Source organism: Topomyia yanbarensis, chromosome 1 (assembly GCF_030247195.1).
Source record: "Topomyia yanbarensis strain Yona2022 chromosome 1, ASM3024719v1, whole genome shotgun sequence".
In the NCBI taxonomy this organism is placed as follows: Eukaryota; Metazoa; Arthropoda; class Insecta; order Diptera; family Culicidae; genus Topomyia; species Topomyia yanbarensis.
The window spans coordinates 38,894,023-38,919,023 of NC_080670.1; the positions used below are offsets into that span (position 1 = coordinate 38,894,023).

The 25,001-nt window shown below is 39.6% G+C and overlaps 2 protein-coding genes across 2 annotated transcripts; both read right to left on the bottom strand.

Moving 5' to 3' along the window:
- Nucleotides 1–499: 499 nt before the first annotated feature.
- Nucleotides 500–2,160, bottom strand: LOC131677397 (endochitinase-like). The gene is made up of 4 exons (XM_058957197.1): nucleotides 2,132–2,160; nucleotides 1,839–1,904; nucleotides 1,224–1,779; nucleotides 500–1,163 (listed from the first exon to the last, which is right to left on the bottom strand). Exons 1-4 carry the CDS (start codon nucleotides 2,142–2,144, stop codon nucleotides 539–541), a joined length of 1,260 nt encoding a protein of 419 aa, XP_058813180.1. The 5' UTR covers nucleotides 2,145–2,160; the 3' UTR covers nucleotides 500–538.
- Nucleotides 2,161–8,503: 6,343 nt separating this feature from the next.
- Nucleotides 8,504–20,625, bottom strand: LOC131677398 (endochitinase-like). The gene is made up of 5 exons (XM_058957199.1): nucleotides 20,497–20,625; nucleotides 9,744–10,513; nucleotides 9,488–9,685; nucleotides 9,140–9,433; nucleotides 8,504–9,073 (listed from the first exon to the last, which is right to left on the bottom strand). The coding sequence occupies exons 1-5, from the start codon at nucleotides 20,498–20,500 to the stop codon at nucleotides 8,561–8,563; spliced, it is 1,779 nt and encodes a 592-aa protein (XP_058813182.1). The 5' UTR covers nucleotides 20,501–20,625; the 3' UTR covers nucleotides 8,504–8,560.
- Between the last annotated feature and the right edge of the window lie 4,376 nt (nucleotides 20,626–25,001).

The window sequence follows — 25,001 nt, forward strand, 5'->3', positions numbered from 1 at the left end:
TTTGATACCTTTAGAGTCAAAATATCAGTGAACTACTCGTTCTGATATTGCGTACTATAAACAGGTGCGTACTATAAACACTTGCGATAAAGTAATGAGATTATTATAAAATATTTTTTTATTGTGGTACTGACCTATTGAAAACCATCCTAATGCACAATATATACTGTTCTCATTTTTACCGAAAATTTCAGCACACACTTCTTCATCCTTACATTCAAATGAACATAGATGGAAAGACAAAACTCGACGGTGAATTTAACGATTTGGGTCGCCAAAAACATTATCGCAAAAAAAAATTATTAAATTTTGCGAGTGAACAACATATTCTCTCTATCAGTTTCCGTTCTGTTCGCTGTTCAATCATACTAGGCGTTCGAAAATGTTCATACATCACTTTAAATTTTTCAGAAGATTTTGCATCTATGCTAAGCGCCGAAGAAATCGGAATGCAAACTGAACTTTACCACCGAGCCTTATCAAATAGGAAAACAAAACATTTTGCGTTGTAAACAGAATAATCACACATTTATTCGTTTCATTTGTCAGACCATGGCCGGTCAATACCAGACGTTATATCACTGTCCGTTTTTGTCTCCTCAATATACTTGTACAGTTCTTTGTGGAGCGGATAGAGTTCCTCGCCGCAGTCACCCCGGTAGTCATCCAGGTCCAGTGAAAATGCATACATACCAGCCAGTTGTTTCTCTTTAACGAACTGGACCTTTTCCTGTAGAGATCGCTCATTTTCATAGCCAATCCATTCACGACCCTGATAGGCGTACGGACAGAGTCCCACCTCATCCCACAACTGGCGCCATTTGGAACGTGCATCTTTGAACTTGAGACAAATTTCAAAATAACCTAGATAACCGGGCTCATGAGTGTAGCGACCGGCTGGGCCCGGTCCTGTTGTTCGGGAACCGATGCTATTTTCTTGAGAACTCGCCAGAATGTACGTCCTACCGAGCATTGGCACTCCGAGAATTATTTTGCTAGGAGAACACCCCTTCGAGAGCCACTGTTGAACGCCTTCCCGAACGTTGATTCCACGAAAACTGCCCTGATCATGTGATCGATCCGCCATTGGACTGTGCACGTCCGCAAAGTTATTCCACGACCCTCGCATATCATACCCGATCAGGTGAACGTAATCTGTGGCACTAAAAAATACATAACGTTACTAATCAATATTTAACGATTAGTATTACATTGTCACTTACTCGCACAGCGCGTCGATCTCGTATCCGATCCCGAGTCTTGACTTATCAGCCGGCACCTGGATGGCAAGTTCCCAGCCTCGTCCGATTTTTCGGAACGCTTTTGTCAATTCCTCCGCCAAGTAAATAAAGTTATCCTTATCAGTAACAGTGCCTCCACGCTCCGGATTTCCCGGATACAACCACGCGAGTTCCAACCCGTCGAAGCCGTACTGTTCTAGAAATCTAACCACGCTCACTACGAATGCCTGTCGTCGCCGTCTAAATGCTGCCATTCGACTGAACTTTTCACCACCATGGGCCCAACCCCCAACAGCGATAGAGACACGTAGATGCGGGAATTTCTTCTTCAGATCTACAAAACGGCCGAACCCGTTCTGAACTATGTCGATCTCGCGCTGTAGCGGCGTTAGTTCGTAAGTATCCTCATCGATGCCAATGAAATTGTACACCACATGAGTGCACAGCTGTCCAGGGACATCCTCAACGCGGTAGGAAGCATCTCCTGCGCGGCCCTGCGACCAAGTTGTATAGTGGCAAACCAGTCGCCGAGGTTTCTCTGGAAAAGATGAATGCGTTACTCAACAGCAGATATTAAATTTTGTTGATCATTCTTACCTTCTCCAATAGCTCGCACCAAAGCGGTTAGCACTAATAAAGCCACTACAGACAGAAAGGCACCTCCTGTTGATACAAAAAAACAAGTTTAAGGTCAGTATCACTTCATAGACTTGAACACTAACAGTATGGCAACATTAACACGGAATTCCCCAACTAACTCGCAGTTGTTTGAAAACAAACGGTTTTATGTTGATCAACACATGAATGAAACGAGAATCAGTCGCCTGGATTCCAGTTTGTAAATAGACTATTCATCTGATTATAGCTTGTCAGCAATGGATGCAACTTACTTCTTACTTCCATACTGCCTGCCTGCCGATCGAACGGAAACTGAGCGATGCTCGATCGTGCGGGGTTGTTTTATTAGCGGTCCAATTCGACTATGGGAGAGAGAGGATTTCGATTCTGTCCAGCAGAGAGTTGCCCTAGGTCGCGTGAGCTGAGAGCGGTGAAACGATGCATTCCGCCCGCTCGTATATGATACCGTAGATTCATCACCAAAGTTAATCGAGAAGAGAGCAAAAAATTTTCTAGACGGAATTTCTAATATTTTTGGTTTCGCCAATTTGTTGAATTTGATCGGATGCATATGTTTTGGCACAGACCTTCTTAGTTCGCTGTATGTATGGAATAATTCTTACAATTATTGTAATTGATACCTATGTTAGCTGAATAATTTGCAGCTTTATGTGGAACCGAGCTGCCTACAATTACGCGGTGCTACAGTGATGTTGCACCTTTCAAGAGGCCTAGTATAGATTGTAGATTTCATCAAATTCAACACATAATATATGAAAAATGGTGTATCTATATCCTCAAAATCTTGATTTATAGAAAAAAAAAACTATTTTTCGGGACCATTGGCAGTAAAAAAAATTATACCAAATCTGAATACGCCATACAATTCAGCATTCAAATGTACGCCAGAACTTGTCACTAACTCGGCATGTTTGATTTTCGTAATTTTCAACCCTCGGTGATTTTTAATACACTTAATAATTTAAAAAAATCGCCAAATATCATAAAACCCGATTCTGATGTAATAGAGGCGTACGGAAACACCATTTTTCATCATTTTCCTTCTATTTTCCGAAAAACAATATGCGGACTAACCACACTTATATTATTTTAATTGGTGGAACAGTGTTATTTTTGATTAATAACGAATATATCCAAAGGTTATTTAACAAAATCTTGAATAGCTTATACCCCATTAGCCGTAGCTATACACATTCTTCAACAAGATTATCTTCTAAGCTCAGCTCAGCTATCCGAAGTGTTTATTGTATTCTGAAAATTTTGTGGATAATTTGTTTTGAAGAAAAACTAATGAAAACCATCAATAATTGCACTTTTTTAAGTTTTAATGGCTTTGCTTTTATAATCCAATTATTGCACAAACTAACTTTTAAAATTTCTCCAGTTGGATCTGCAGTAAAAATTAAAAAATGCTAAAAAATCTAAGACAGTTAAATAGCACTTCAACAGATATGAATTGGGTCCATTTTTCAAAAAATCAACTGTCACCACCAGTATGGGGTGTTTTAGCAATACCACTCTGAAGAAGAAAGTGGACCTAATACCCTAACCGTTCATTTAACCCTTTCATGTCCAACTTTTTTCTAGTGTATGTAAGGTTTCAAAACTATTTTTCCTTGAAAACGGTGAGGTTAAGCCTTTTTTAATATACATGGAAAATTTTTTTGGTGTTTTCCAAAAATGCTCATAGCTCATGTCCAGTATAATATTTAATATTATACTGGACATGAGCTATGAGCATTTTTGGAAAACACCAAAAAAATTGAAAAATTCTTTGATTAGTGGAGACTTGATCCCTAATTTGGGGACACTTGATTATATTTTGAAAACGTGTTTAAAAGAACATGTAGGGTAATAAGCCTATTTTTATCCTTTTTATCATCCTACGCATCTGAAGTCTTTAGTTAGAGCAGCGTCTGCAATCTTTGTTCAACGCATTGGCTCAAATGGTTTTGCGATAATTGGGGTACTCGATTAGAGTTTTTGCTGCGCTCAAACAGAAGATTTTCACCATTCTCAAGACAATTTTGTTATTATATTGGCTCTTAATAAGAGGCGAATGACCTTAAGGCTAAAACCTCTATAATCGAAATAAAAAATGGCTCCTAATAACAAAGCAAAGAAGCTGAAATAACAAAATTAATAATGAAATAATGTGGTACCCTCCCTAATGGGACAAAAATAGGTACCTAACCCCATTCAATGTTATAAATGTATTGTGGTATTGATTAAATTGTTGTGATTACATATTACTATTTTTGTTACTACATATTACGCATCTCTCACAAGATTTTTTTTTACGAATTCCCCAAATCTCTGCAATTATTTGAAAGCTGTCGTTATCATGGTTGAGGAACGTCAAATGTGGGATGCTTGGTTGCTAAGTATACTGTAGTAAACAATTACAGTTAAGTTTCTGTACGATGAAGCGTTCATTTTTGACAGTATTTTTTTGTTATTTTATGGCAACAATGACTTCAATTGTTCTGGTGTGAATTTGGTTATTTTCAGTGGTGTGTATGAAACATGGCGAAGGGGATCAAATCTCCACAAATTTGAAGGGATCAAGTGAACCCATAGCATCTATTTCAGCAAACTTTAGTACAAGTATAGTTGAACAAAAAAATCAGCTCAATCATAACGTATTCATATAATTGACATTCTTCTGTAATTCTGTATGCAAAAGTATAGTATGTAGTGGGTGACTTTATCAATTGTATAAAAGTTTGAAAATTTAGAAAATAAATCTTCTTCAGTTCTTCTGAGATTTTTTTCTTTGAATCGGTAAAAATTCGGTAACACATGTCCAATTTATTTTTTTTGTGTTAAAGAAACTTATGTTTAGATAAAACTGCGCAACTTTCTAGTATATTCGATTAATGTATTCTGATCCGCCTTTGAGTTACAATGATGGGATCAAGTCTCCCCGGGGATCAAGTCTCCTCAGTCTCAACTACAATAGTCCAATTGCGTGGAAACGTAGCCAAAGACAGTGCAACATAACGAAGATATATTAAGGCTCAAGTTACCTCAAGGCTTGGTAGTATGCGTAAGAAAAATTGTGTTCAGCTTTGCCACCAGATTATCCATTTATACCTTTTCAAAACTCTAAAAGAAGAATATCAGTCGATTTATTAGATCATCAGGATTCAATTCATGCAAAATACCTGCTGGAAAAACCATCGGCTTAGCTGGATGGTGCTTTTGAAAAAGTGGCTGTGATTTTTTATCACACTACCACACCGAGCGGGGGTACGCAACACAACTGCGCAATGAAAAAACCACAGCCACGTTTTCAAAAGCACCATCCAGCTAAGCCGATGGTTTTTCCAACAGGTATTTTGCATGAATTGAATCGTGATAATCTAATAAATCGACTGATATTCTTCTTTTAGAGTTTTAAAAAGGTTTATATGGATAATCCGGTGGCAAAGCTGAACACAAATTTTCCTACGCACACTACCAAGCGTTCAATTCTAACACATGCTTAAAAACGGTAACTTGAACCTTAAAAACTAATTTTCCGTCGTCAACGTAAACTGTCCCTGACAGTACTGCTCCATCGGAATCCAACCAGACTACTTGCAATAACTTTAATTCTAGTAACTGTTAATACCAGTGCGGTAAAATATCAATTTCAAACGAAAATAATCGTTTCAAGTGAAACTTCGAGTCTTTCACTGTAAACATACCACCACTATATCAGTTGAGTTCGACTGCCGTCTTCGTTTGAGTCACTCAAAGTTCACTGTCAATTGAATAACAGGTTCTGGTCATTTGACGTTTTTGCCTGTTTAGTTTCTATTAAACACCAACCTCACATTAGCACGGTCTCAGCTAATGGAAGTGAACCATTCCAATGAACCACTCACAAATGAATATGAAGGAACACTCACTGACATATAAATAACTCCGACCAAGATAATAAATAATATAGGGTAAAAGCTAAAAGACGAGGCAACTCAAGACGGATACAGGTACGAGCATTTTTTCTCTGTATGAGTGAGGTTGTATTGATGAAGCTGATAAATCAGGAGGATACGAAAAAGAAAAGAATAAAACAAATGACGAAGTGGGCTTTTCTGCTTAATTTTACAAGTATAAAACAAATTCACTCAAAAATGACAAATGTTCCGAACCTTTCTTTCTCTTCTTCTTGGAGAGTTTTCTTTCCTTTCTTGTGCCCTGCTGAATAATTGTTGACAGATGACTGTATGCAACTAGCGAGGTTGGCAGTGCAGCCAATTTCTTTGTCATATTTAGATATGTTGCTATAATACACATAATAATGACTGTTTTATTATCTCACATTTCGCCAAAATATTTATTTCCCATTCATATGTGTATAAGAAAAGGATTCCGCCAAAATATATCTGGAACTAATCAATCCAACATTTTTATCATATACTACATGTTTCTAGCAAATTTGGCCAGCATAACAGTCTATTCATCAGAATCAAATTTGCCACAAACATTGAAATAGAGATGGACGTACTACCAAAATACAGAAATATACAGAAATCGTATTACTAGTTGCCTTATCTTGTCTTAGGTGTAAACGGGCGAACTCGTTAAAGGTCCAAGATGATAGATAACGGAAATCGATGGTTTGAGTCATTTTAAATGAAGGCTTAGTTGGTTGAGTGGTAAGTGTGACAGCCACCCATCCCAGTTAGTCTGGGTGCAATCCCAGCCGAGGTCGCTGAGATTTTTCTGAGGTGCAAAATCTTCCTTCGGAAGGGAAGTAAAGCCGTTGGTTCCCGGTCCATGAGTTGATGAGTCGATATCTAGTTACTACCAAATATCGTCCTCCCGTGATACTTGTGGAGTGTGCAGTAGTATTTACGGTCTCTAGCAAAACAAGTATCGGACTAACGTTCCTTCCGCGATCTACGTTCGGGCCAGGCCGGCGCCGGTTTTGATCAATAAACACTTTAAGATTACCAGGAGTTGCACATTGAAAGATGTTTCCCTAATCCCAAGCATAACTATCTACTGATTCCCTGTGCAACTTCAGCTAGTCTAGATCGATAACGGAGTAGCAGCTAGGGGTGGTCGTACAAGGTCAAGCTCAAGCTCAAGTTCGATGGTTAAAGTCATTTTTAAATCAGAGATGAGGGTAACATGGATACCATTTGAAAGGAGGTTAGGCCATTTTGAAATCCAAGATTGCGGCCTATAGTGACCAAGAAACTGTGAAAACAACTATCAATATGGGTATCATTTAAAATAATCATAAAATACCGTAATTTATAAATTTAGGCCATTTTGAAAACAAAGATGACGGTTTCGGGTAACCACCACAGTAAAAACCATGATCAATATATATCTATATCGCTTTTGCAATGATGGTCACTAGATGACGGAAACTGATGATTGAGGACATTTTGCAATCAATCAATCCAATATGGCGCCTTTCGGTTACCTCAAATCAATAAACCCACCTTCGATATGACCTATTTATAGCATTCATATCGAGCAAAACCTTTTCGAATTCTTTCTGAAAAAGAAAAGATTCTCGTATCTGTAGACTGTGCTCGTAATGTGTTCCTATAGAACCAGTGTGGAAGTGTTTTACCTCTTCACCATGTCATCGGAATTTTACACAGGAAACTATTGGTAGAGGTGCAAAACATAGCTGAATTACATATTTGATTTTAGCAATAAATTTGACAGCTTCGTACAATTATGATAGCATACTGCGGCTATCATATTTTTTTTTCAAAATTTCTTAAATTCGCAGAGTTCAGACGAAAATAATGAATCTACTAATAACAGCTTATTGAAACTGGTTGCAATAAAAAATGCTATTTGGTAGTACGTTCATCTCTATAATATTTTTGTTGCAAATTTGATTCTGATGAATAGGCTGTTATGCTGGCCAAATTTGCTAAAAACATGTAGTATGTGACAAAAATGTTGGATTGATTAGTACCAGATAAATGTTGGCGAAATGTGTGTCAATAAAACAGTCATTATTATGTGTATTATAGCAACATATCTAAATATGACAAAGAAATTGGCTGCACTGCCAACCTCGCTAGCTGCATACACTCATCTGTCATCTGGCACAAGAGAGGCATGATAACCAAAAATACGAAGCCAGTTGTCTCTTTTTGTCTTAGGTTTACCCGGATCTCATTTGACTGGTGCTCACTGGGTAAATTGAAAGCGGATCTATTCATTTGAGAGGATCAAACGAAGGAGGTTGAATATGAATTGCGACTCATGCGTTAAATGAATGTGAATGCTGCCGTAGACGACTGATTGACTGCGTTCATTCAGTTTCGATTGAATGAAATGAAATTTTACTGCACTGGTTAATACTCAAATGAATGGCAATAGTCTCATTTACAAGCCTTACTGGTTCTTGTAAGCAAATCTTGCCTTAATCGAAAGTTATAGCTGTTCAAAACGCTGTTGTCCACAAACAATAAGGGCATAAAGGGGTTAAGAAGTGAACCCGATGACTTTTTTAAATCATTTTGGTACACCCTACTTCGTATATCACGAGCGATCTCGTTGTCGAACACCACCAAATTCGAATGTATTATAAACAGAAACACACTCTTTGTTCTAAAGAACTTTCGGACAATTACCACAATAGTTACATAACAACTTGCTTCACTTAGTAAGGTAACATATATATTTTGATCTTAATTTCTCTAGCTCTAACCGCATCACTCGTTTATTTCCGATTTTTCAGCTTTTTCGCTTGTCTCGTCATCCAAATTCTTTAACACAAAATCCTTAACAGTCTTCGCTTCTCCCCTGCACTCAACCCGATCCGCATTTTCGGTCCAGTCGCAAACGTTCAGCACCGTATGGAACACGGTTTCGGGCTTGCAGGTAAACTCAACCGGTTGCCCATGGACGCACCGATAATACTTGGTACAATCTGCCGATGGCACAAAATCCTTGTCATCGGAACAATCAATGCTTTCAGCGTTCTCGTTATCCACCGCTGGAGGCGCGGGAACTGGTACGGGCTCGGGTTCCCTGTCTTCCTCTTCCGTTACTGGAGCAGCAGTTGTGGTAGTTCTTCGCGTCGTTGTCTTGGTAGTGGTACGTTTGGGAGGAGCGGCAGTTGTGGTTGGTTTCGGACGACGAGTCGTCGATGTGCTGGTTGGACCTGCCGTCAGTGGGCCTTCCCCGGCACTTGACTGCGTTGACGGGGGTCGGTTCCATTCGGGCTAAAAGATACGAAAAACCACATAAAATTCCTTTCTAGCTATATGCACTAAAATATGTATATATACTCTTGGTGTTGTGGTAATGGTAGGTTCGGGCACTTCATAGTCTTTCATGTTGTCGTAGAGCACCTTCATCAAAGCGTTTTCTGGTCCACACAAACCGTGGAAGTCATCCATATCGATTGCCCAGGTCATTGCACCTGCATACCCCTTCTCCTTTATCCATTTCATCTTGTGCTGTAGGGATTCGACATCCTCGTAGCCAACAAACTGCGTACCTTTGTAGGTGTACGGACAAAGCCCTACCTCGTCCCATTTTTTGGTCCAACCTTTCTCGTCATCTTGAACTTCAGTACAAATCTACAAACATATTAATTAAAACAAATTCAAGCTGATATCAATTAGAATGTGCACCTCATAATATGCCAGGAAACCTGTTGCGTTAGTATACGGCCCTGGACTACCTCCACCGGCTTCCTTGTTGATGTATGACCCGAGAGTGGGATTGGTCGTACTAGCGCTAAGAGTGTAAGTCCTTCCGTAGAATGGAACACCAATTACCAGTTTATTTGGAGGACAACCATAGTTGACCCACAACTGAACTCCATCGTTCTAGTGAAAGTTGCAAATTATAAAACACAAAAATGTACAACCTAATAAAAATACTCACAACATTTAGTTTCTCGTAAGCCCACTGATCATGCGGTCGTTTGTACAACGGGCTGTGCACATCGGCGAATCCGGCCCAATTACCCCTCAGATCATACGTCATGCAATGGATGGCGTCCAAATTTTCGCACAATTCCGGAATATGATAACCTTCCTGCAGCCGGAAATTCGCCACCGGTACAGCCATCGTTATCTCCCATCCTCGAGCTTCTCGGTCGAACGCTCTTCGCAGTTCCTCCACAAAATAATAAAACTTGTCCTTATCTCCAAAGCTACCGCCACGGTCAGCTGCACCCGGATACTCCCAGTCCAGGTCAAAACCTTCGAAATCGTATGCCTTCATGAACTGAACCACGCTTTCAATGAAGGAGTCTCGTCTTTGCTTAACCGCGACCATCTGCGAATATTTCTTACCACCCTCGGCCCACCCACCGACTGCAATCATCATTCTAGCGTTCGGGTATTTCGTTTTCAACGCTGTAAAGTTCCTGAACCCATTCTGAATCAAATCCACCTCCGGATCGATGACCAGCACCTTATAATTACTGTCGTCCACACCGATGAACGAATAGATAATGTGGGTGCACATCTCGCCTGGGATGTCGTCTATCGTGTACCGTCCGACGTCGGGCCGATATATAGCCCAATTGCTGAAGTAACATACTATGCGAGCGGGCCGGCTGCCGGTACCTTGGGCTTCCGTAGTAGGAAGCAATGGCAGTACACTCAGCAGCAAGATAAAACAAAGAAACGGCCCTGGTGGTTGTGTACCTGCGTTGAATTTTAATCGGTTGAATGGAGGAAGAGAACAAAATATTAGCGATTAGTAGCATCTTGAGTAAGGTGCATGCCAAGCAGGGTTACAAATATTCAAATTCATTGAATGAAAATTGATCATATTCAGCCGAATTCATTTTCAATCTTCAGTGACGCAGCTGAACACGTCAAACGAACAAACCGCACATTCATCCATCCATTTCATTCGTCTCCGATGACACGAAGAGAACGTGCAGCGGCAAATGAAACGTATCAAAGTAAGCCCTGGCTCTTGAAAACGTTTACCAAGATAATTAGTTAAATGAATAATATTGTACGATATTCAACTGAATGAATAACATGGGTTTTTGAATTAATATTTTTTTCTATTCACCACGAGTCGCATCAGTTTCACTTTCAACCGTCAAAACAGAGCTTCGATTATTTAAACTCTGATGACAAGTAATTGTAGATATCCCGTAAGCTAAGTCCGTAATAATCTGAAAAGCGAAGCGACGCAAAGCGTACAAAGTACTACATTATGTTGCGAAACTTGACCTTCTATTCCAACAGCAGACTTCGCAGTCGATTTTTAGCGTATAGGACAAATGAAGGGCTAATATCCAATTTTTCTATTATCGCTACACGTTCATGAATCTGACGCATTTTCAAGGTCGAAAAATCTAAATGGTGAGTAAAATTACTACACACTGCAAGCGATTGCGAGCTCTGCTCTAAAACCGACAACTTGTTATCTGTGGTCTGCAAAACGTCATTTTAGGCATGCCAAATTTCACCTCATCGAAAAAACAGTCAAAACGCAATGCCTTATATTCCATTGTGCTGATTTTTTTTTAAATAGGTATCCAGATGATGAATGCCATCGCATGATTTGTAAAACGAATCATTCAACTTTTTTCACCCGATCAAAACAAACATCAACAGTACTCACAAGGATGAAGCTGGTCAGCTTTTTGAAGAAGAGCTCCCAGAATTGCGATCTCAGGCTAACCATGCGAAGGCTAACAACTGATAATGACTTGTTTTCTCATAACTATGCATTGTACCGAACCTAATTTTATGCGCAGAAGAAAATATAATCTCTGTAATCAGATGAATAATTTGAAATAATTGATTACTCATACCTGAAATTGCATTACATTATATTATTGCGCTTATGTTTAAATTTGGCCGCACTGCTAATTCTTTCCTGTGTGCAGGATGCATAAAGATTCTTTTGATTATGGTAGTGTAATGTGTAATGATTTTAACAACTATCTTCCAAAACGAAGTCGTTCTCAGAAAATTTAAAATTGGTCTAAAAAATAGCAAAGTCATGGGTGGGTTTCGACTTCGTCTCATCAGAAACCGACACTAACTTATTGTCGGAATAGATTAGCGCCGACTCGACGCAAAATCCTTAAAACGAAAACACACTTTGCGTTTCAATCGAACGACTGGTCAAACGCAACGTCCCGTCCGAGCAGAAGTTCTGTTTATGCCGAGTGAAGCCGACACTTGTCTTGGTTTAGCAGGCCAAATTTTGGTGGCTACCCAAATTTTTTCTCCTTAGAGGGAAATATAGCATAGTGCTTTCGCATTGGCCTGTTAAGCCAAGACAAATTCGCATTGTTAGTCCCGCCTTTTTTACGACATTGAACCATGCAGTGATTATGAACATGTTTGAGTTTCTCATCATTCGTTTAGCAGTCGTCGATAGCAGCAGAACAGAAGCTGCATTGTCCACCGTAAGGAAGTTGCCCCAGCCACGAATAACCATTGATACTGGCCAAAAATCGTCAGCCTGCGACACATTCGTCGCTATCGTATGCCCTTTTGCGATAGTTCTGCTCGAAACTGCAAAACCAAGGAACTATCCAGGTACACATCAGTCGCAAAGTCCAAGACGGGACTGAGCTGGTGATCAGCAAGCTTCTCTTTCGCCTGTAGTGGCCCTACAAGAAACCAGTAAGGACCCACTTGTTTGCTTTTATTTGTTTTAAAGACTCGAGTGCCTTATGCCGCAAGACATCCAATTGGTTTTAAGAACGTGCCAAAAGAATTACCCCTGTCCTTTTCAGGACAATCAAATATTTCTAATAATAATTACAATTGAAATTTTCTTTTGCCAGAAATAACTTCCTTCTAATCGGCTTTTTCCATTCGCTTCTAATCTAAATGTGAGGAATTACAATAGCGTCGATTACGGCGTAAATCCTATATACTAGAAAAAGCAACACAAAAATCTTGAAACGCATTTTCCAAAAGCTTTATGTGTCGTAGTCAAGCTTTTCGTTTAAATTTTTTAATGTAGAATACAAAGCACCGGCTGTGGCAGTCGCACCTGAATTTTTTGAAGTAGAATATTTTCAATAAAAGAGCCCCGCTTTTCTGAACGAAAATATCTGCCATTGAACTGAATGAAAAAATAGATTTTTGCGCTCTCTGAATGGAAAGCAATTTCCTACATTTTTCCGTTAATTGTACAATTACTAAAAATAAAAAAAATAATAATGGATTTTGTTTAAGAAGTTATTATCTGTGCCATGATTGGTCCGTACAGTAGATACAGAACACTAGATTAGGATTGTCGCTGGCATCAGTGGTAGGAACATCATTGTTTTGATTCCGGGATATACCTGTCAAATGTTTTTGTTTCTTTTAGCCAGCAAAACAATGGCCATTCTTGGTTAATGTGTTTTCACTAATTATAATGCACAAATTGTATAAATCGGTACTGTATTTTGATAAATTTTCATTTCCTTGTGCGGTATATACAAACTCTTTCATTTCATAACAATAACAGTCGAAAATTTACACCGAGAAAATTCGTTATATTGAATATATTGATATCACAAATAATTTTTTGCAATTTGTAGTAGCACATAAAAATTACCTGTCACGCATAGATATCATGTGAAAATTAATGAAATCATAATAGTATGCCACATAGAAATTGGTTTCATAGCAGATATCACATCATTTTTCTGTTTGCCTCTCGCATTCTGCTGCAAATTTTATGCATTGGACGTTTTCGGTGTTGAATAAACGAGACTGAAATGAAAAATAGGCAAACTCTGCATTTTACTAATTTGAAGTTCAACTAAACGGTTTGTGGTTACAAACGGGCCATGTTTCCCTGCGTGTACCAAAAGTGCGGACCAAAGACTTTTACTAGAGAGACTGTCGATACTTTGACAGATATATACCGGAAGTAAAACAAACATGTTCCGAAGCGAAAACAATGGGAACACCAGCGACAATCCTAATCTAGTGTTCTGTATCTACTATCCGTACAATTTGACCAAGCGAGCCAGGCTAGTTTTTGTTCGAAGCTTCACCTCTTTGACGATATAAGTAATCTGTTTTCTATCGATGGCCAGCCCCTTTGGTTTCGAACGAAAACTGAACCAAGTACATCTTTCCTGTGTTACACTGATAAAATAAAGTACCCATTAATGCGTAAAAAACTACGCATTTTCAATAAAAGTGGAATAACCCATTAAATGGGTAAAGAGTTTGTACCCATAAATGAGTACAGACCTTGTACGTCAACCTGGGTATGTTTTACCCACTATGTTTCGCAGAACTGTTACAGCAAAATGCATAAAAAATACCCATTCATGAAAATCGCGCCAGAATGAAAAATACTGTCAATAGAATTATTTCTGAATTAAACAAATAAACATAAAATAACATTCATTTCACATTATTGTTTCCTTAAACAAGTTTAGGAATCTAGATAGAGATACTACTCCAAAGCTCCTTAACAAAATAAATCCGCCAACTGGATATATTTTTGATGGCTGGATCTTTTGGCTGCTCTAAAAATGCCGAACTGGTGCATATTTGCAACATCCTCAGTAGTCTAAACAGCCGTTGTTTTCGGAGCATTGCCGAAATGTACCATTTCCGCCACGGACTCCGACGCAGGCCGATAATTTGCAGGTTCCGCTACGATCCTTAATTTGCAGGTTAACTAGCTTGAAATGTTTCTAAAGGATTTTTCACCCATTGTTAAGATCAATATACCCATTGACATTACCTCATCGAGTAGTTGTGAAATGGATAAAAAGTACTCATTGTTAGAAACAAAAAAATACCAATTTTTTTGACAGCTCGAATAACTTCCGAAAATGGACAATTTGAATACATAAAATGGGTAAAGTTTTTTTACCGTGTACATTCGTGTTGGGCAAACGAGACATATACTCGATATGTCTGAACGCGGTAAAAGAGGATTGGTAAAATCCTGTTCGGTTCGTTCCGGTCTCCAGTTTGATGTCAGCCGAATTCAACGTTTGCTGAGAAAGGGTTACTACGCCGAGCGTATCGGTGCCGGAGAACCAGTTTACCTGGCAGCAGTGATAGAATATCTTGCACCCGAAGTATTGAAGCTGGCAGGAAACGCGGCCCGTGATAACAAAAAGACTAAAAGAAGGCCTGCGCAACCTTCTTATCGAAACAACGAAAAAACGCCGTTTTTTGGCGACTATTTTATTCGTATTTCCAGCTTTTGATCAATAACATTCCAAAAAAACTTTCAAAGAATGTTCAAATATAAATTCAGTTGTCGCTACATACCTATTCATAATTTTTCCACATCGACTAAAGTCTTCGTTGGATAACTTTTGTTCACATTCCGTTGAGTCTAAAAATGTCTGTTGATAGCGTGCATGTACGTATTATTTGCAGAACGAATCATTCTACTTTAGCCTTACCATAAACAAAAAACATCACCTACATTACACGTCAGTCGTTAGAAGAGGAGCTCCCAGAATTGCGATCGCTGGAAATAACAATGCGAAGGCTAACAACTGGTAATGACTAGCTCCATACTAATCATTGCATTTTTTGAATTTAGCAATCAGTTCAATAGCTTTTACTAATCGATTGGTTTAAACCTAAAGTTGCCGCTCCGCTAGCGAATGACGGATCTCAATAGTAGCATGTCTGTAATAATATACGTACATGGAACTATTGAGAACCAGAGCTACAGGTCCAAACCCCTGGTAAAGGAGGATGGTTGTGATGATCTGGGCCGCGGTCACCACGTAAAGCAAGATAGGTCATAACCCAAATTCCAAGGCGTGAAGCGACCCGTGCCGAGGGATGAGTGATCGAGGGGGTGAAAAAGATGCTCGATCTTTAACGGAGCCTGTGGGGTACCTGGGCAACCCCCACAGTAAGCGTCCCTTACCACGTTAATGCGGAGCTCTGGCGTGGCGGACATTTATTCTTGCGCTACTCGTGGGTACTAAAATGGAGAACAAAAATAAAAATAACAATAAACAAACGGAGGTGCCAAACCCCTTTGCTAGAGGTGGTTTGGCGAGGTCTCCCCCCGTGGGGAGAGTAGTGGAGCGACGAGTGCTGCATCTGATAGCACCAGTGACCCCCCAGTAGTGGTAGGAAATAGCCCTACCAACGCACTGGACGGGCCACTATCCGCGATGCGCAAAGTGGTGGAGCAGCTCGATTCAATAATCGAGTTCACTAGCGCAAAGCAAAACATAAGCAAGGAGTTGAAGCAGAGCCTCCTGGTGCTCCGGAAAACTGTTCGGGTCGCAAGACAGGAACAGCAGGCTTATGCCAAGAGGGTGGAATGTCGGGAGAAGTCCGACAGAGAAACCCAGACAGTGGCCTCCAAGAGGGAGGGAAGAGAGAAGGTCGATACAGGCACTCAGATAGTGGCCTTCACCTTCTATGGAGCAGCCATGTCGCTCGGAGCGGCGGCCGAGTTCCCCTCGAAGGGAAAAGGCAAGGGCAATCGTAAGACGTCGCCGAACGCGAAGCGCCCTAGGAAATCGCCAGGCGAGGGTGCAAAAACCGACACCACACGGCGTGCAACCGTTAAGGCCAGACGCCGTTTGGTTGAGGTAAGCGAGGGCGAGAGTGACCTCGCTGGGCAGAGCGATGGTACCAGCAACCCGGCGCGACCGGGGCAGGAGGGCGTAAACCCCTGGACGCTGGTCACCAAGAAGAAGCCGGCACAGACACCGGAGATACCGCGGCCCGCAAAGAAGGCCAAGGATAGAGGTGAGGCCTTGTGGTTAAAAACCGACAAGGACAAATACGCCGACGTCCTAAAGTCGATGAAGGCGGCCGAAAGCCTCTCGGCCCTTGGGCAAGATGTGCGTAGCGTGAGACGCACCAACACGGGAGAAATGCTTCTGGTGCTGAAGCGAGGCGCACAATCTAGTGCGGTGTACAAGGCCTTGGCCCAAGAGGTCCTTGGTGAAGGCGCCCAAGTCAGGTCGCTAGGGGCGGAAATGACTCTCCAGTAGACTGCCCAGCAAAATAATGAATTTTTGAAAACTCAATCGGCCCACCCCTCAGTCGATTTCGGGTCCCACAAGGAGTACTTGGACCAAATTTGAAGCAAATCGGACAAGTCTAGCTACCGGACCAACATGCTTGAAATTTGTATGGGATTTTTGGACAATTTACATGGAGAAAACCCACTAGCTCGCATTTTCGCCGCTAGGTGACACTGTATACATCGTATTATCACTATAAGTGAAAATAAGAAAGATAATTTAATTGTCTACAACTTTGTTGAAGACTGCTAGTGAATCCGATTTTTTTTAAAAGAAGTTATTAAACTTTTAACGAAGTGATGTCTGAGTCAGTTTTGCATGGGGCCTAGCAGTGCATGGTTGTGTGTCAGTACTCCATTTCCACGAACTATACATTTTTGTGAACTAATAGTTAGGTTTAGCTCAATAGTATGTTCAGAAGAATTATAGCAAATAATACGTGTTATATTTTCGTTAGAAAATTTTAGTTTTAACTTTTCATAGAAGAGAGATAGAACATCAAAATGTTCAGAAGAGTTATTGAAAAATGCCTGTTCTACAACTTTGTGGGAGACACCTAATTTCTATCTCTTTCCGTTGAAAAGTTAGTGTTGGCGCCATCTATGTGGTCACAGATGACACTAAAATTTTCTAACCAAAACATAACTCGTATTATGTGCTATAATTCTTCTGAACATACTATTGAGCTAAACCTAACTATTATTTCACAAAAATGTATAGTTCGTGGAAATGGAGTACTGATACACAATCATGCACTGCTAGGCCCCATGCAAAACTGACTCAGACATCACTTCGTTAAAAGTTTAATAACTTCTTTTAAAAAAATCGGATTCACTAGCAGTTCTCAACAAAGTTGTAGACAATTAAATTATCTTTCTTATTTTCACTTATAGTAATAATACGATGTATACAGTGCCACCTAGCGGCGAAAATGCGAGCTAGTGGGTTTTCTCCATGTAAATTGTCAAAAAATCCCATACAAATTTCAAGCATGTTGGTCCGGTAGCTAGACTTGTCCGATTTGCTTCAAATTTGGTCCAAGTACTCCTTCTGGGACCAGAAATCGACTGAGGGGTGGGCCGATAGGGGTCATTTTTTTCCTGTCACTCTACTCTCCAGTGTAAGCATCTGGACGAATTCACGACCGCAGAAGATGTCGTCGCAGCCGTTATGGAGCAATGCGACGTGACAATCGAGCGGGCCTCTGTGCGTTTTAGAGAGGGACCCTCCGGTACCCAAGTAGCCTACCTCAGGCTACTGAAGGCGGATGCCAAAAAGGTAACCGAGAAAGGTAAGCTGAAGATCGGCTGGTCGGTATGCCCAATTAGCATACCCCAGTCGCCTTCAGTGGATAGGTGCTATCAGTGCCTTGAGTCCGGCCACAAATCCTACGAGTGCAAGGGCATAGACAGGAGCAAACTATGTCGTCGCTGCGGCGAGGAGGGGCATAAGGAGCGGGGTTGCACTAAGGCGCACAAGTGCCTTATCTGCACCGCTAAGAAGCAAGCCCATAAACATGCTATGGGCGGACCTTCGTGTCCCTTCGGTAAGGTAAATAAGAAGAAGCCGTGAACGTCACACAACTAAATCTTAACCATTGTGCAGCAGCCCAACAGCTGCTGTGGCAGTCGGTCTCGGAGTCGAGGACAGATGTCGCCCTTCTATCAGACCCGTACAACATCCCTGCCGGCAACGGAAATTGGGTGTCGGACGGGTCTGGAATGGTGGCAATCTGTACAACGGGACGGTTCCCGGTTCAAGAGGTAATACGCTCCTTCGCCGAGGGTGTTGCGATTGCCAAGATCAATGGTGTGTTCTACTGCAGCTGCTACGCTCTACCAAGGTGGCCCATAGAACAGTTCAACCAGATGATCGACAGGCTCTCGTCAGACCTAGTGGGCCGGAAACCGGTAGTCATAGCGGGAGACTTTAACGCTTGGGCAGTGGAGTGGGGCATGTCTTTATGCATGGGTACTCTGGGCCAGGGTCAGAAGCCCTAACATTTTGGTGGTACAAAACAAGTCGTTTAAAGAGCTTTAAACAATCATGCGGAGTTATGGTCTGGCTCTGCATGACCAGGATGGAATTAAACCAATTGAAACGTCAATCCAACATTTCGATTCAAGTTTTAATTTATATTGAGTAAAAATAATGAAACGTTTTGTACAACGCGCATAAGTTCGAACAAGAGCAGCAACCAGAACACGGTGACAGAACTTGCACACTGATGCTGTATAGGAATGCAATCATTACAATTGTTTGGCAAGCGATTCGTAGATGTGTCAAATACTTAGTTCTTAATGACATTTGGAACCGTCAACGAACAAATCTACAAGGATCCTCAAAAAGTGACTTCTGCCCTTCTTGAGGTCATACTAAGGTTCGATACTTTGTCGACCGGAATTGGCATCTTCCACTATGCCACCTCGTCTTAGACTAGTATATAAGCAATTATGTTAATTTTGTATCACATTCTCATTCAAAAAATGAGGCCGCCATAAAGGTAAACGTTCGGAAATTTTCAAAAAAATAAAAATAAAAATGGCAATTTCCAATCAACTACTGGATTTATTATCACATTGATTGATAAACATGCCATTTCCGACGTTTGAAAATAAATCGTCAAAGGATCGGATCGGATCTTTCGTCAACAATGCAGTATGTATCATTTCCTCTGGAATAAATATATTCCCCGATTTTTTATTAAATATGCCAATTGAGCACTTCAACATTTTCAAATATAACCAAACTATTTTGAGCAAAATTTCTTGATTCTTTGATTACCAATTTTCACTTATCTAGACTTTTTCTGGAAGAACACTAAAAATACATGTGAATAAATGACAGCTTCGATTATTCGACATTTGCGATTGACAGTACAAGTTACAGCAATTTTGAAGCAACCAGTAATTATCTCTTTTCAAATTTGGTTTTTTTCGGTTTGACATTTTCGGTGCTACTACCCAAGTGACAATTGAAGTTTTATGGCACACTACAAGTACAATATAAGTTTTAAGAGCGGCATCAAGAGCGCCATAGAATTAGAATTATTACTAGGGTAGCTAATGATATGAGTATGTGCAATTTACTTTTACACCATTCATCAGGACTTTTAAGGTATTAGCCGCATACTGAATGACATATTTAGTTTTAGATCCACTATAATTGTCGTTTTTGTTCCCTTTTGAATCGTCCTATTCAAATATTGATGCACAAAAAAATGCTTCTTCTCACCGAATGACCCAAACTGTTAAATCCACTTTCTTTATTAGTGAAACATGCAAAACGATTTAACTCGCCGAAACTGGCTTGCGAATTATTATCCTCTTTCGTTCTGCTTGACCTAAAATCTGGCTCATTTTACCGTTAAGCACACCCGAAGCCACAAGACACGATCTGATAAGCATCGCCAAAAATCTGCTCTCCTGTTGCGACCGACATTTCTCCGCAAATCACACACTCATCGATCCCTTTTTTTCGAACGTTTGTATATCGCACGAGTATTATATTTTTTTGCAACTGCTCCTACTAGCAGCAACCACACATGCACCGGTTTTCACCTTGACAGTGAACTTCAAAGGAAAGCCATAACTGTAGCCCGCGGCTTAAGGCGGGGACCGGGCCTCCATAACAGCTCACACTTCAAAACACATCACGACACCGAGGGTGACCACTTACCCATCTTGCTTGGACGGCGACCTGCACACAATTGGACGTGCCCATCCCGGGTGGAAGGAGTATTTATATACAGTCGTCAACTGGAAGAAGCAATCGTCCGCGGACACCCCAGGCAGGTTGGAGCCGGAGTACTGGTAGACTGAAGTATCGTCGAAGTGGTGTGGACATTCGGACTACACACGGCTGATGTGGTGGGGTGCGGCTCGGTGGGTGGATGACGGCGTGCATGCGAATTACTTGTTTTTGGTTTTGAGTTCTTTTTGTGAATTTGGGACCTCAGTTTTGATTGAAGAAGGCAGATCAATTCTGAGCCTTTCAAATCAAACGCTTACAGTTAAATTATATCTAATTATTTGAAGTGTAACCACAATAGTGCGTTCATACCGTTATATCTCTACATTTGTTTATTATACAGACACGTGTTCTAGACTTTTTTTTAAATCTTTACTTGCGTTTACTCTATTGTTTTAATACGTCCATATGTACGAGACCAGGAAGGACGCTTCAAAAACATTTTTGGAATTATTTTCTGATTCCACTGAAAAAACATAGCACGAATTTTTTTTGTTTGTTTTAGCAAAGCTCCAAAAAGGAGCTCGGAGGACTTATCGTTCTTAATTATTGTAAATGTTTATTCTTGAGCTCAATCATAGCATTATTGTTCCATTTCTTTGGCCAAGTGACGCATACCAGCTCTTTGCACAGTGAAGCCAACACATCTTTACGGACTTCGACGTGACACTAACAATTGGCTCAGAATCAGACGTTTTAATCCATTGGATAAACGTTCGTATTTGACATAGCCCGATCGTGCGATATCGTCAGCGAGTGATCACGAATCTCAAATTATGGCCGACAACCTGAAACGGGGTCCACTTCTGGTATCACTCGGAAGTAACTTCAATTGCACATGAGACACAATTTATATGCCCGTCAGCACCGATAATCCATCACAGCGCTCGCGCCCATCTCAGCTTTAAGTTTTGAACCGTTCCGCCGAGAACGTAGTCATAGTTTACTGTCTCTTATCATATTTCCTGGCCCGGTAAAGGTTTCTTCACCACACTATCGATGTTGATTCTTGCAACGACTAGCGTAGATATGTATGGATTCCAATCGCGAATGTTTGTTTTCGGCACCGAGAACCAGCGAACCGGCTATCGCACGTCTACAGCATTCTAATGAGTCCAACTTGGAATGCATACACGGAAAGACAATGATTAGGGGGAACTGGGCCAATTCGGACCTAGTAAGGGTTTATCTATCTATCTACAGGGTGTTTGGTTCATGGTTAAGAACCTCTCAAGGGGTGATTCACTGTCATATTTGGAGAAAAAAATCGTTCTACACATACCATCAAATCTCAACCGTTACAGAGTTATTGAACTTTTTGTGTTAAAAACTTATTTGTCTTAAAATACCTCTAACTCAAAAAGTATGCCTTGTACTTAAAATCTTTTAGACACATTGGGAAGGTGAGAAAATTTCCCATTGAGTGAAATCCTCACGTGTTTCAGGTAATGAGTTTAAGTAGCCTTTTCAAAGTAATTTATTAAAAATTTAACAATTTTGATCGATTTTTCGTTCATTTCTCGAATATATTTATAGTTAACATCATTATTTTATGAATTGAGATTATTAGTCTTGAAGAGCTGCATAATTCGTTCTTTGAAATGCACTTATCTTTTCTGGTTTTCATGTGTTTGGGTTATTGAACTTGGCTATTTTTATCTCATTTTCACTAATACTAGCTCTAATTGAAAAAGTATAGCACTTATTGTACTTTTTTTCATTCGAAAGCCAAGAAAATTTTACAGAGAAAAATTAATTAGTGCCTTTCAGTTAAGTGAATTTAGCATTCTTTAAGAAGTAAATTAGTTTAAAGTTAGTGTTATTATCGCATTTTCGTTAATTTTCTTAAAATAGTATATAATAGGTATAACCATTATTATCATATAAATAATGCATCTCAGCAAGTTCTACAATTCTTTCTTTGACTCCATACAATTACCGCTTTTTGTTTCGACGCTAAATCATTTTTATCACATCGTTTCATATGCAAAAACAACGATTTCGAACCCACTGCATTTGTGGTGAGATCATGCTGTGTTAACTATTAAATAGCAGCTAAATGAAGAGAGATATGGATAAAGTGCCAAATAACAAGTTATAGAGAATGTTAAGGGGCACCAAACGAACAATAGTAACGATTAATTTTGTAGATTAATAATTAGAATAGTTACAAAACTCCTTGAAAAACGCTAATTATGAGCAATTTTAATAGTAAAAAGTCATTTAGTACCCTTAACTAAGAGATATTCGTGCATACATCGATGGAAAATTTTCTCAGCTTTCCAATGAAACCTTGTAAATAACGATATAATGTATATTTTTTAGATTATAGTCTTTTAAGTACTTGCAAGTCAATCACAGAAAAAGTTTAGCCATGAAATTACTAAAAAATGAGCAGAGATAAAAATATGATGTTTAAGAACAAATTATGCATCGTCCTAAAATCCTACTTTTGGATAATAGATATTGCTATAATCATAATTCATTGTTTTGAGAAAATTAACGAAAACCGCCTTAAAACACTAACTTTTAACTACTTTACAACTATAAGATAATTAAAACTAATTAACTGAAAGATATGAGACCTCCATTCAATAGGAAAATTTCTTACCTTTCGAATGGAACTAAAAGATTAAAAATTCAAACTATACTTTTTGAGTTAGAGGTATTTTAAGACAAATAGATTTTTTACACAAAAATTTCAATAACTCTGTAACGGTTGAGATTTGATGGTATGTGTAGATCAATTTTTTCCTTCAAATATGAGTCAATTACCCCTCCAGAGGATCTTAACCATGAACCAAACACCCTGTATATCCATAAAGGTCAGTGTTTGTATGTATATGATTGATAGACTCCCAAACGGCTTAACAGATTGCCGTAAAAATTTATACATAGTAGGCATTCGTTATGGAGCGTGTTTGTGTGCTATTGGTTGGGGATTATCTGCCCGCCAGATGACGCTTCGGAACGAGTTGCGTTCTACTCCTATTTCGTTGAAAGTTGCTGCAACGCGCGACTGGTATTAGCTAGTAAGCTATATAACTGTAACGTGTCAACCGAATCACAAATATTTGTTTTTCCTGTAAGTCTGATCAATTCTCGACAAACATATGATTACGGCCTAAAAGCCAACTGTCAAAATCCACTTTGAATGGAAATTCCAGACAAACCGTTACTAGTCGAACACAGTTCACAACAGTTTATGCAAGAGAAAACTTTTCTCTTTCGTTTACTACCAACATCTGTGATTGGCGTGTAACGGTTTGTCCGGAATTTCCATTCAAAGTGGATTTTGACAGTTGGCTTTTAGGCCGTAATCACATGTTTGTCGAGAATTGCGCACATTTTTTTCTAAGGCAACTTTTTGCGATCTTTTTTCCCGTATTTACCTGTATAAACGGTTCTGCGCAAAAGTACATGAATGATCCAAATTACTCCAACCCTGTTCCAATTAGGACCATCCATTTCTTATCGATTTTTTGCAATAGAAATGAATTCCTATTTTGGCCTAAGTTTTCCTAATTGATTTTCATTAAATTTCCAATTGTGAAATGCAAAGTTCTCTTTGATATATAAAACTTTATAGTAAATATACAATAAAAAGTAAAAGTTGGGTCAAATTACCTAAAATAGGTTATGAGCTATAGCCAGGGTTGCCACTATTTTTCAAAGAATATCTGGCAGATCAACTAAAAATATCTGGCAAAATCTGTCACTTAACAGCGACCTCAAAGTCATCGAAATTTATCAATCGATTTTTGTTAAATTTGGGAAAATGTGCCCCAAATTTCCAAAATGTGTATGCAAACACTTCTATAACTTAAAAATCTGGCAGAATGAGGGGTTTATCTTTATGTCTGGAAGCTGCAAAAGACTCTGGATAAATCTGGCATAATGGCATCCCTGGCTATAGCATTGACATCTGTCAACCGATTTGCGAAAGCTTATATTTTCCTGAAAGTTCGACCAACTGCGCACATTTTTCATAAAAAACGCACCGAAACAACATTCGCCCCTAGCACACGGACACGAAACCTGAGAACCGCCAAATTTTGTGAGATGGAACAGAGCTACATGACAGCTATGAAAATGATATATACGCTTTTCATAATATTACCATAGCTGAGAAAAAGGCTGCGTTCTGCATTGGCCAGCGGTCCGAAGTAGCCCACTTGCCCCTACGATTTATTGAAGATTCGATTTGCGTATCCAATGTTATGAAATAGATTCCAGCATTAATATTGTTGGGCTGAGGAGAAACAATGCAGAACGAAAGAATTATGTTTGAGGAGCGAAAGTTTGAAAACTTTGATATAAACAGAATTTGACTTTTTACGGTAAACGGTTTCCGAAATGACTGATTTTTACAGGAAGTTTTCATACAAATAAGTTTCAAAGAAAATAGTTTTTAATGAAAAACACAATTTGTA

Coding starts and splice junctions, on each gene's coding strand:
- LOC131677398 (XM_058957199.1), bottom strand. Junction 9,686..9,743: donor CTTACGAGAAACTAAATGTT/GTGAGTATTTTT, acceptor AACTTTCACTAG/AACGATGGAGTTCAGTTGTG. Junction 9,434..9,487: donor GTTTCCTGGCATATTATGAG/GTGCACATTCTA, acceptor ATATGTTTGTAG/ATTTGTACTGAAGTTCAAGA.
- LOC131677397 (XM_058957197.1), bottom strand. Junction 1,780..1,838: donor GGTGCGAGCTATTGGAGAAG/GTAAGAATGATC, acceptor CATCTTTTCCAG/AGAAACCTCGGCGACTGGTT. Junction 1,164..1,223: donor GAGATCGACGCGCTGTGCGA/GTAAGTGACAAT, acceptor TGTATTTTTTAG/TGCCACAGATTACGTTCACC.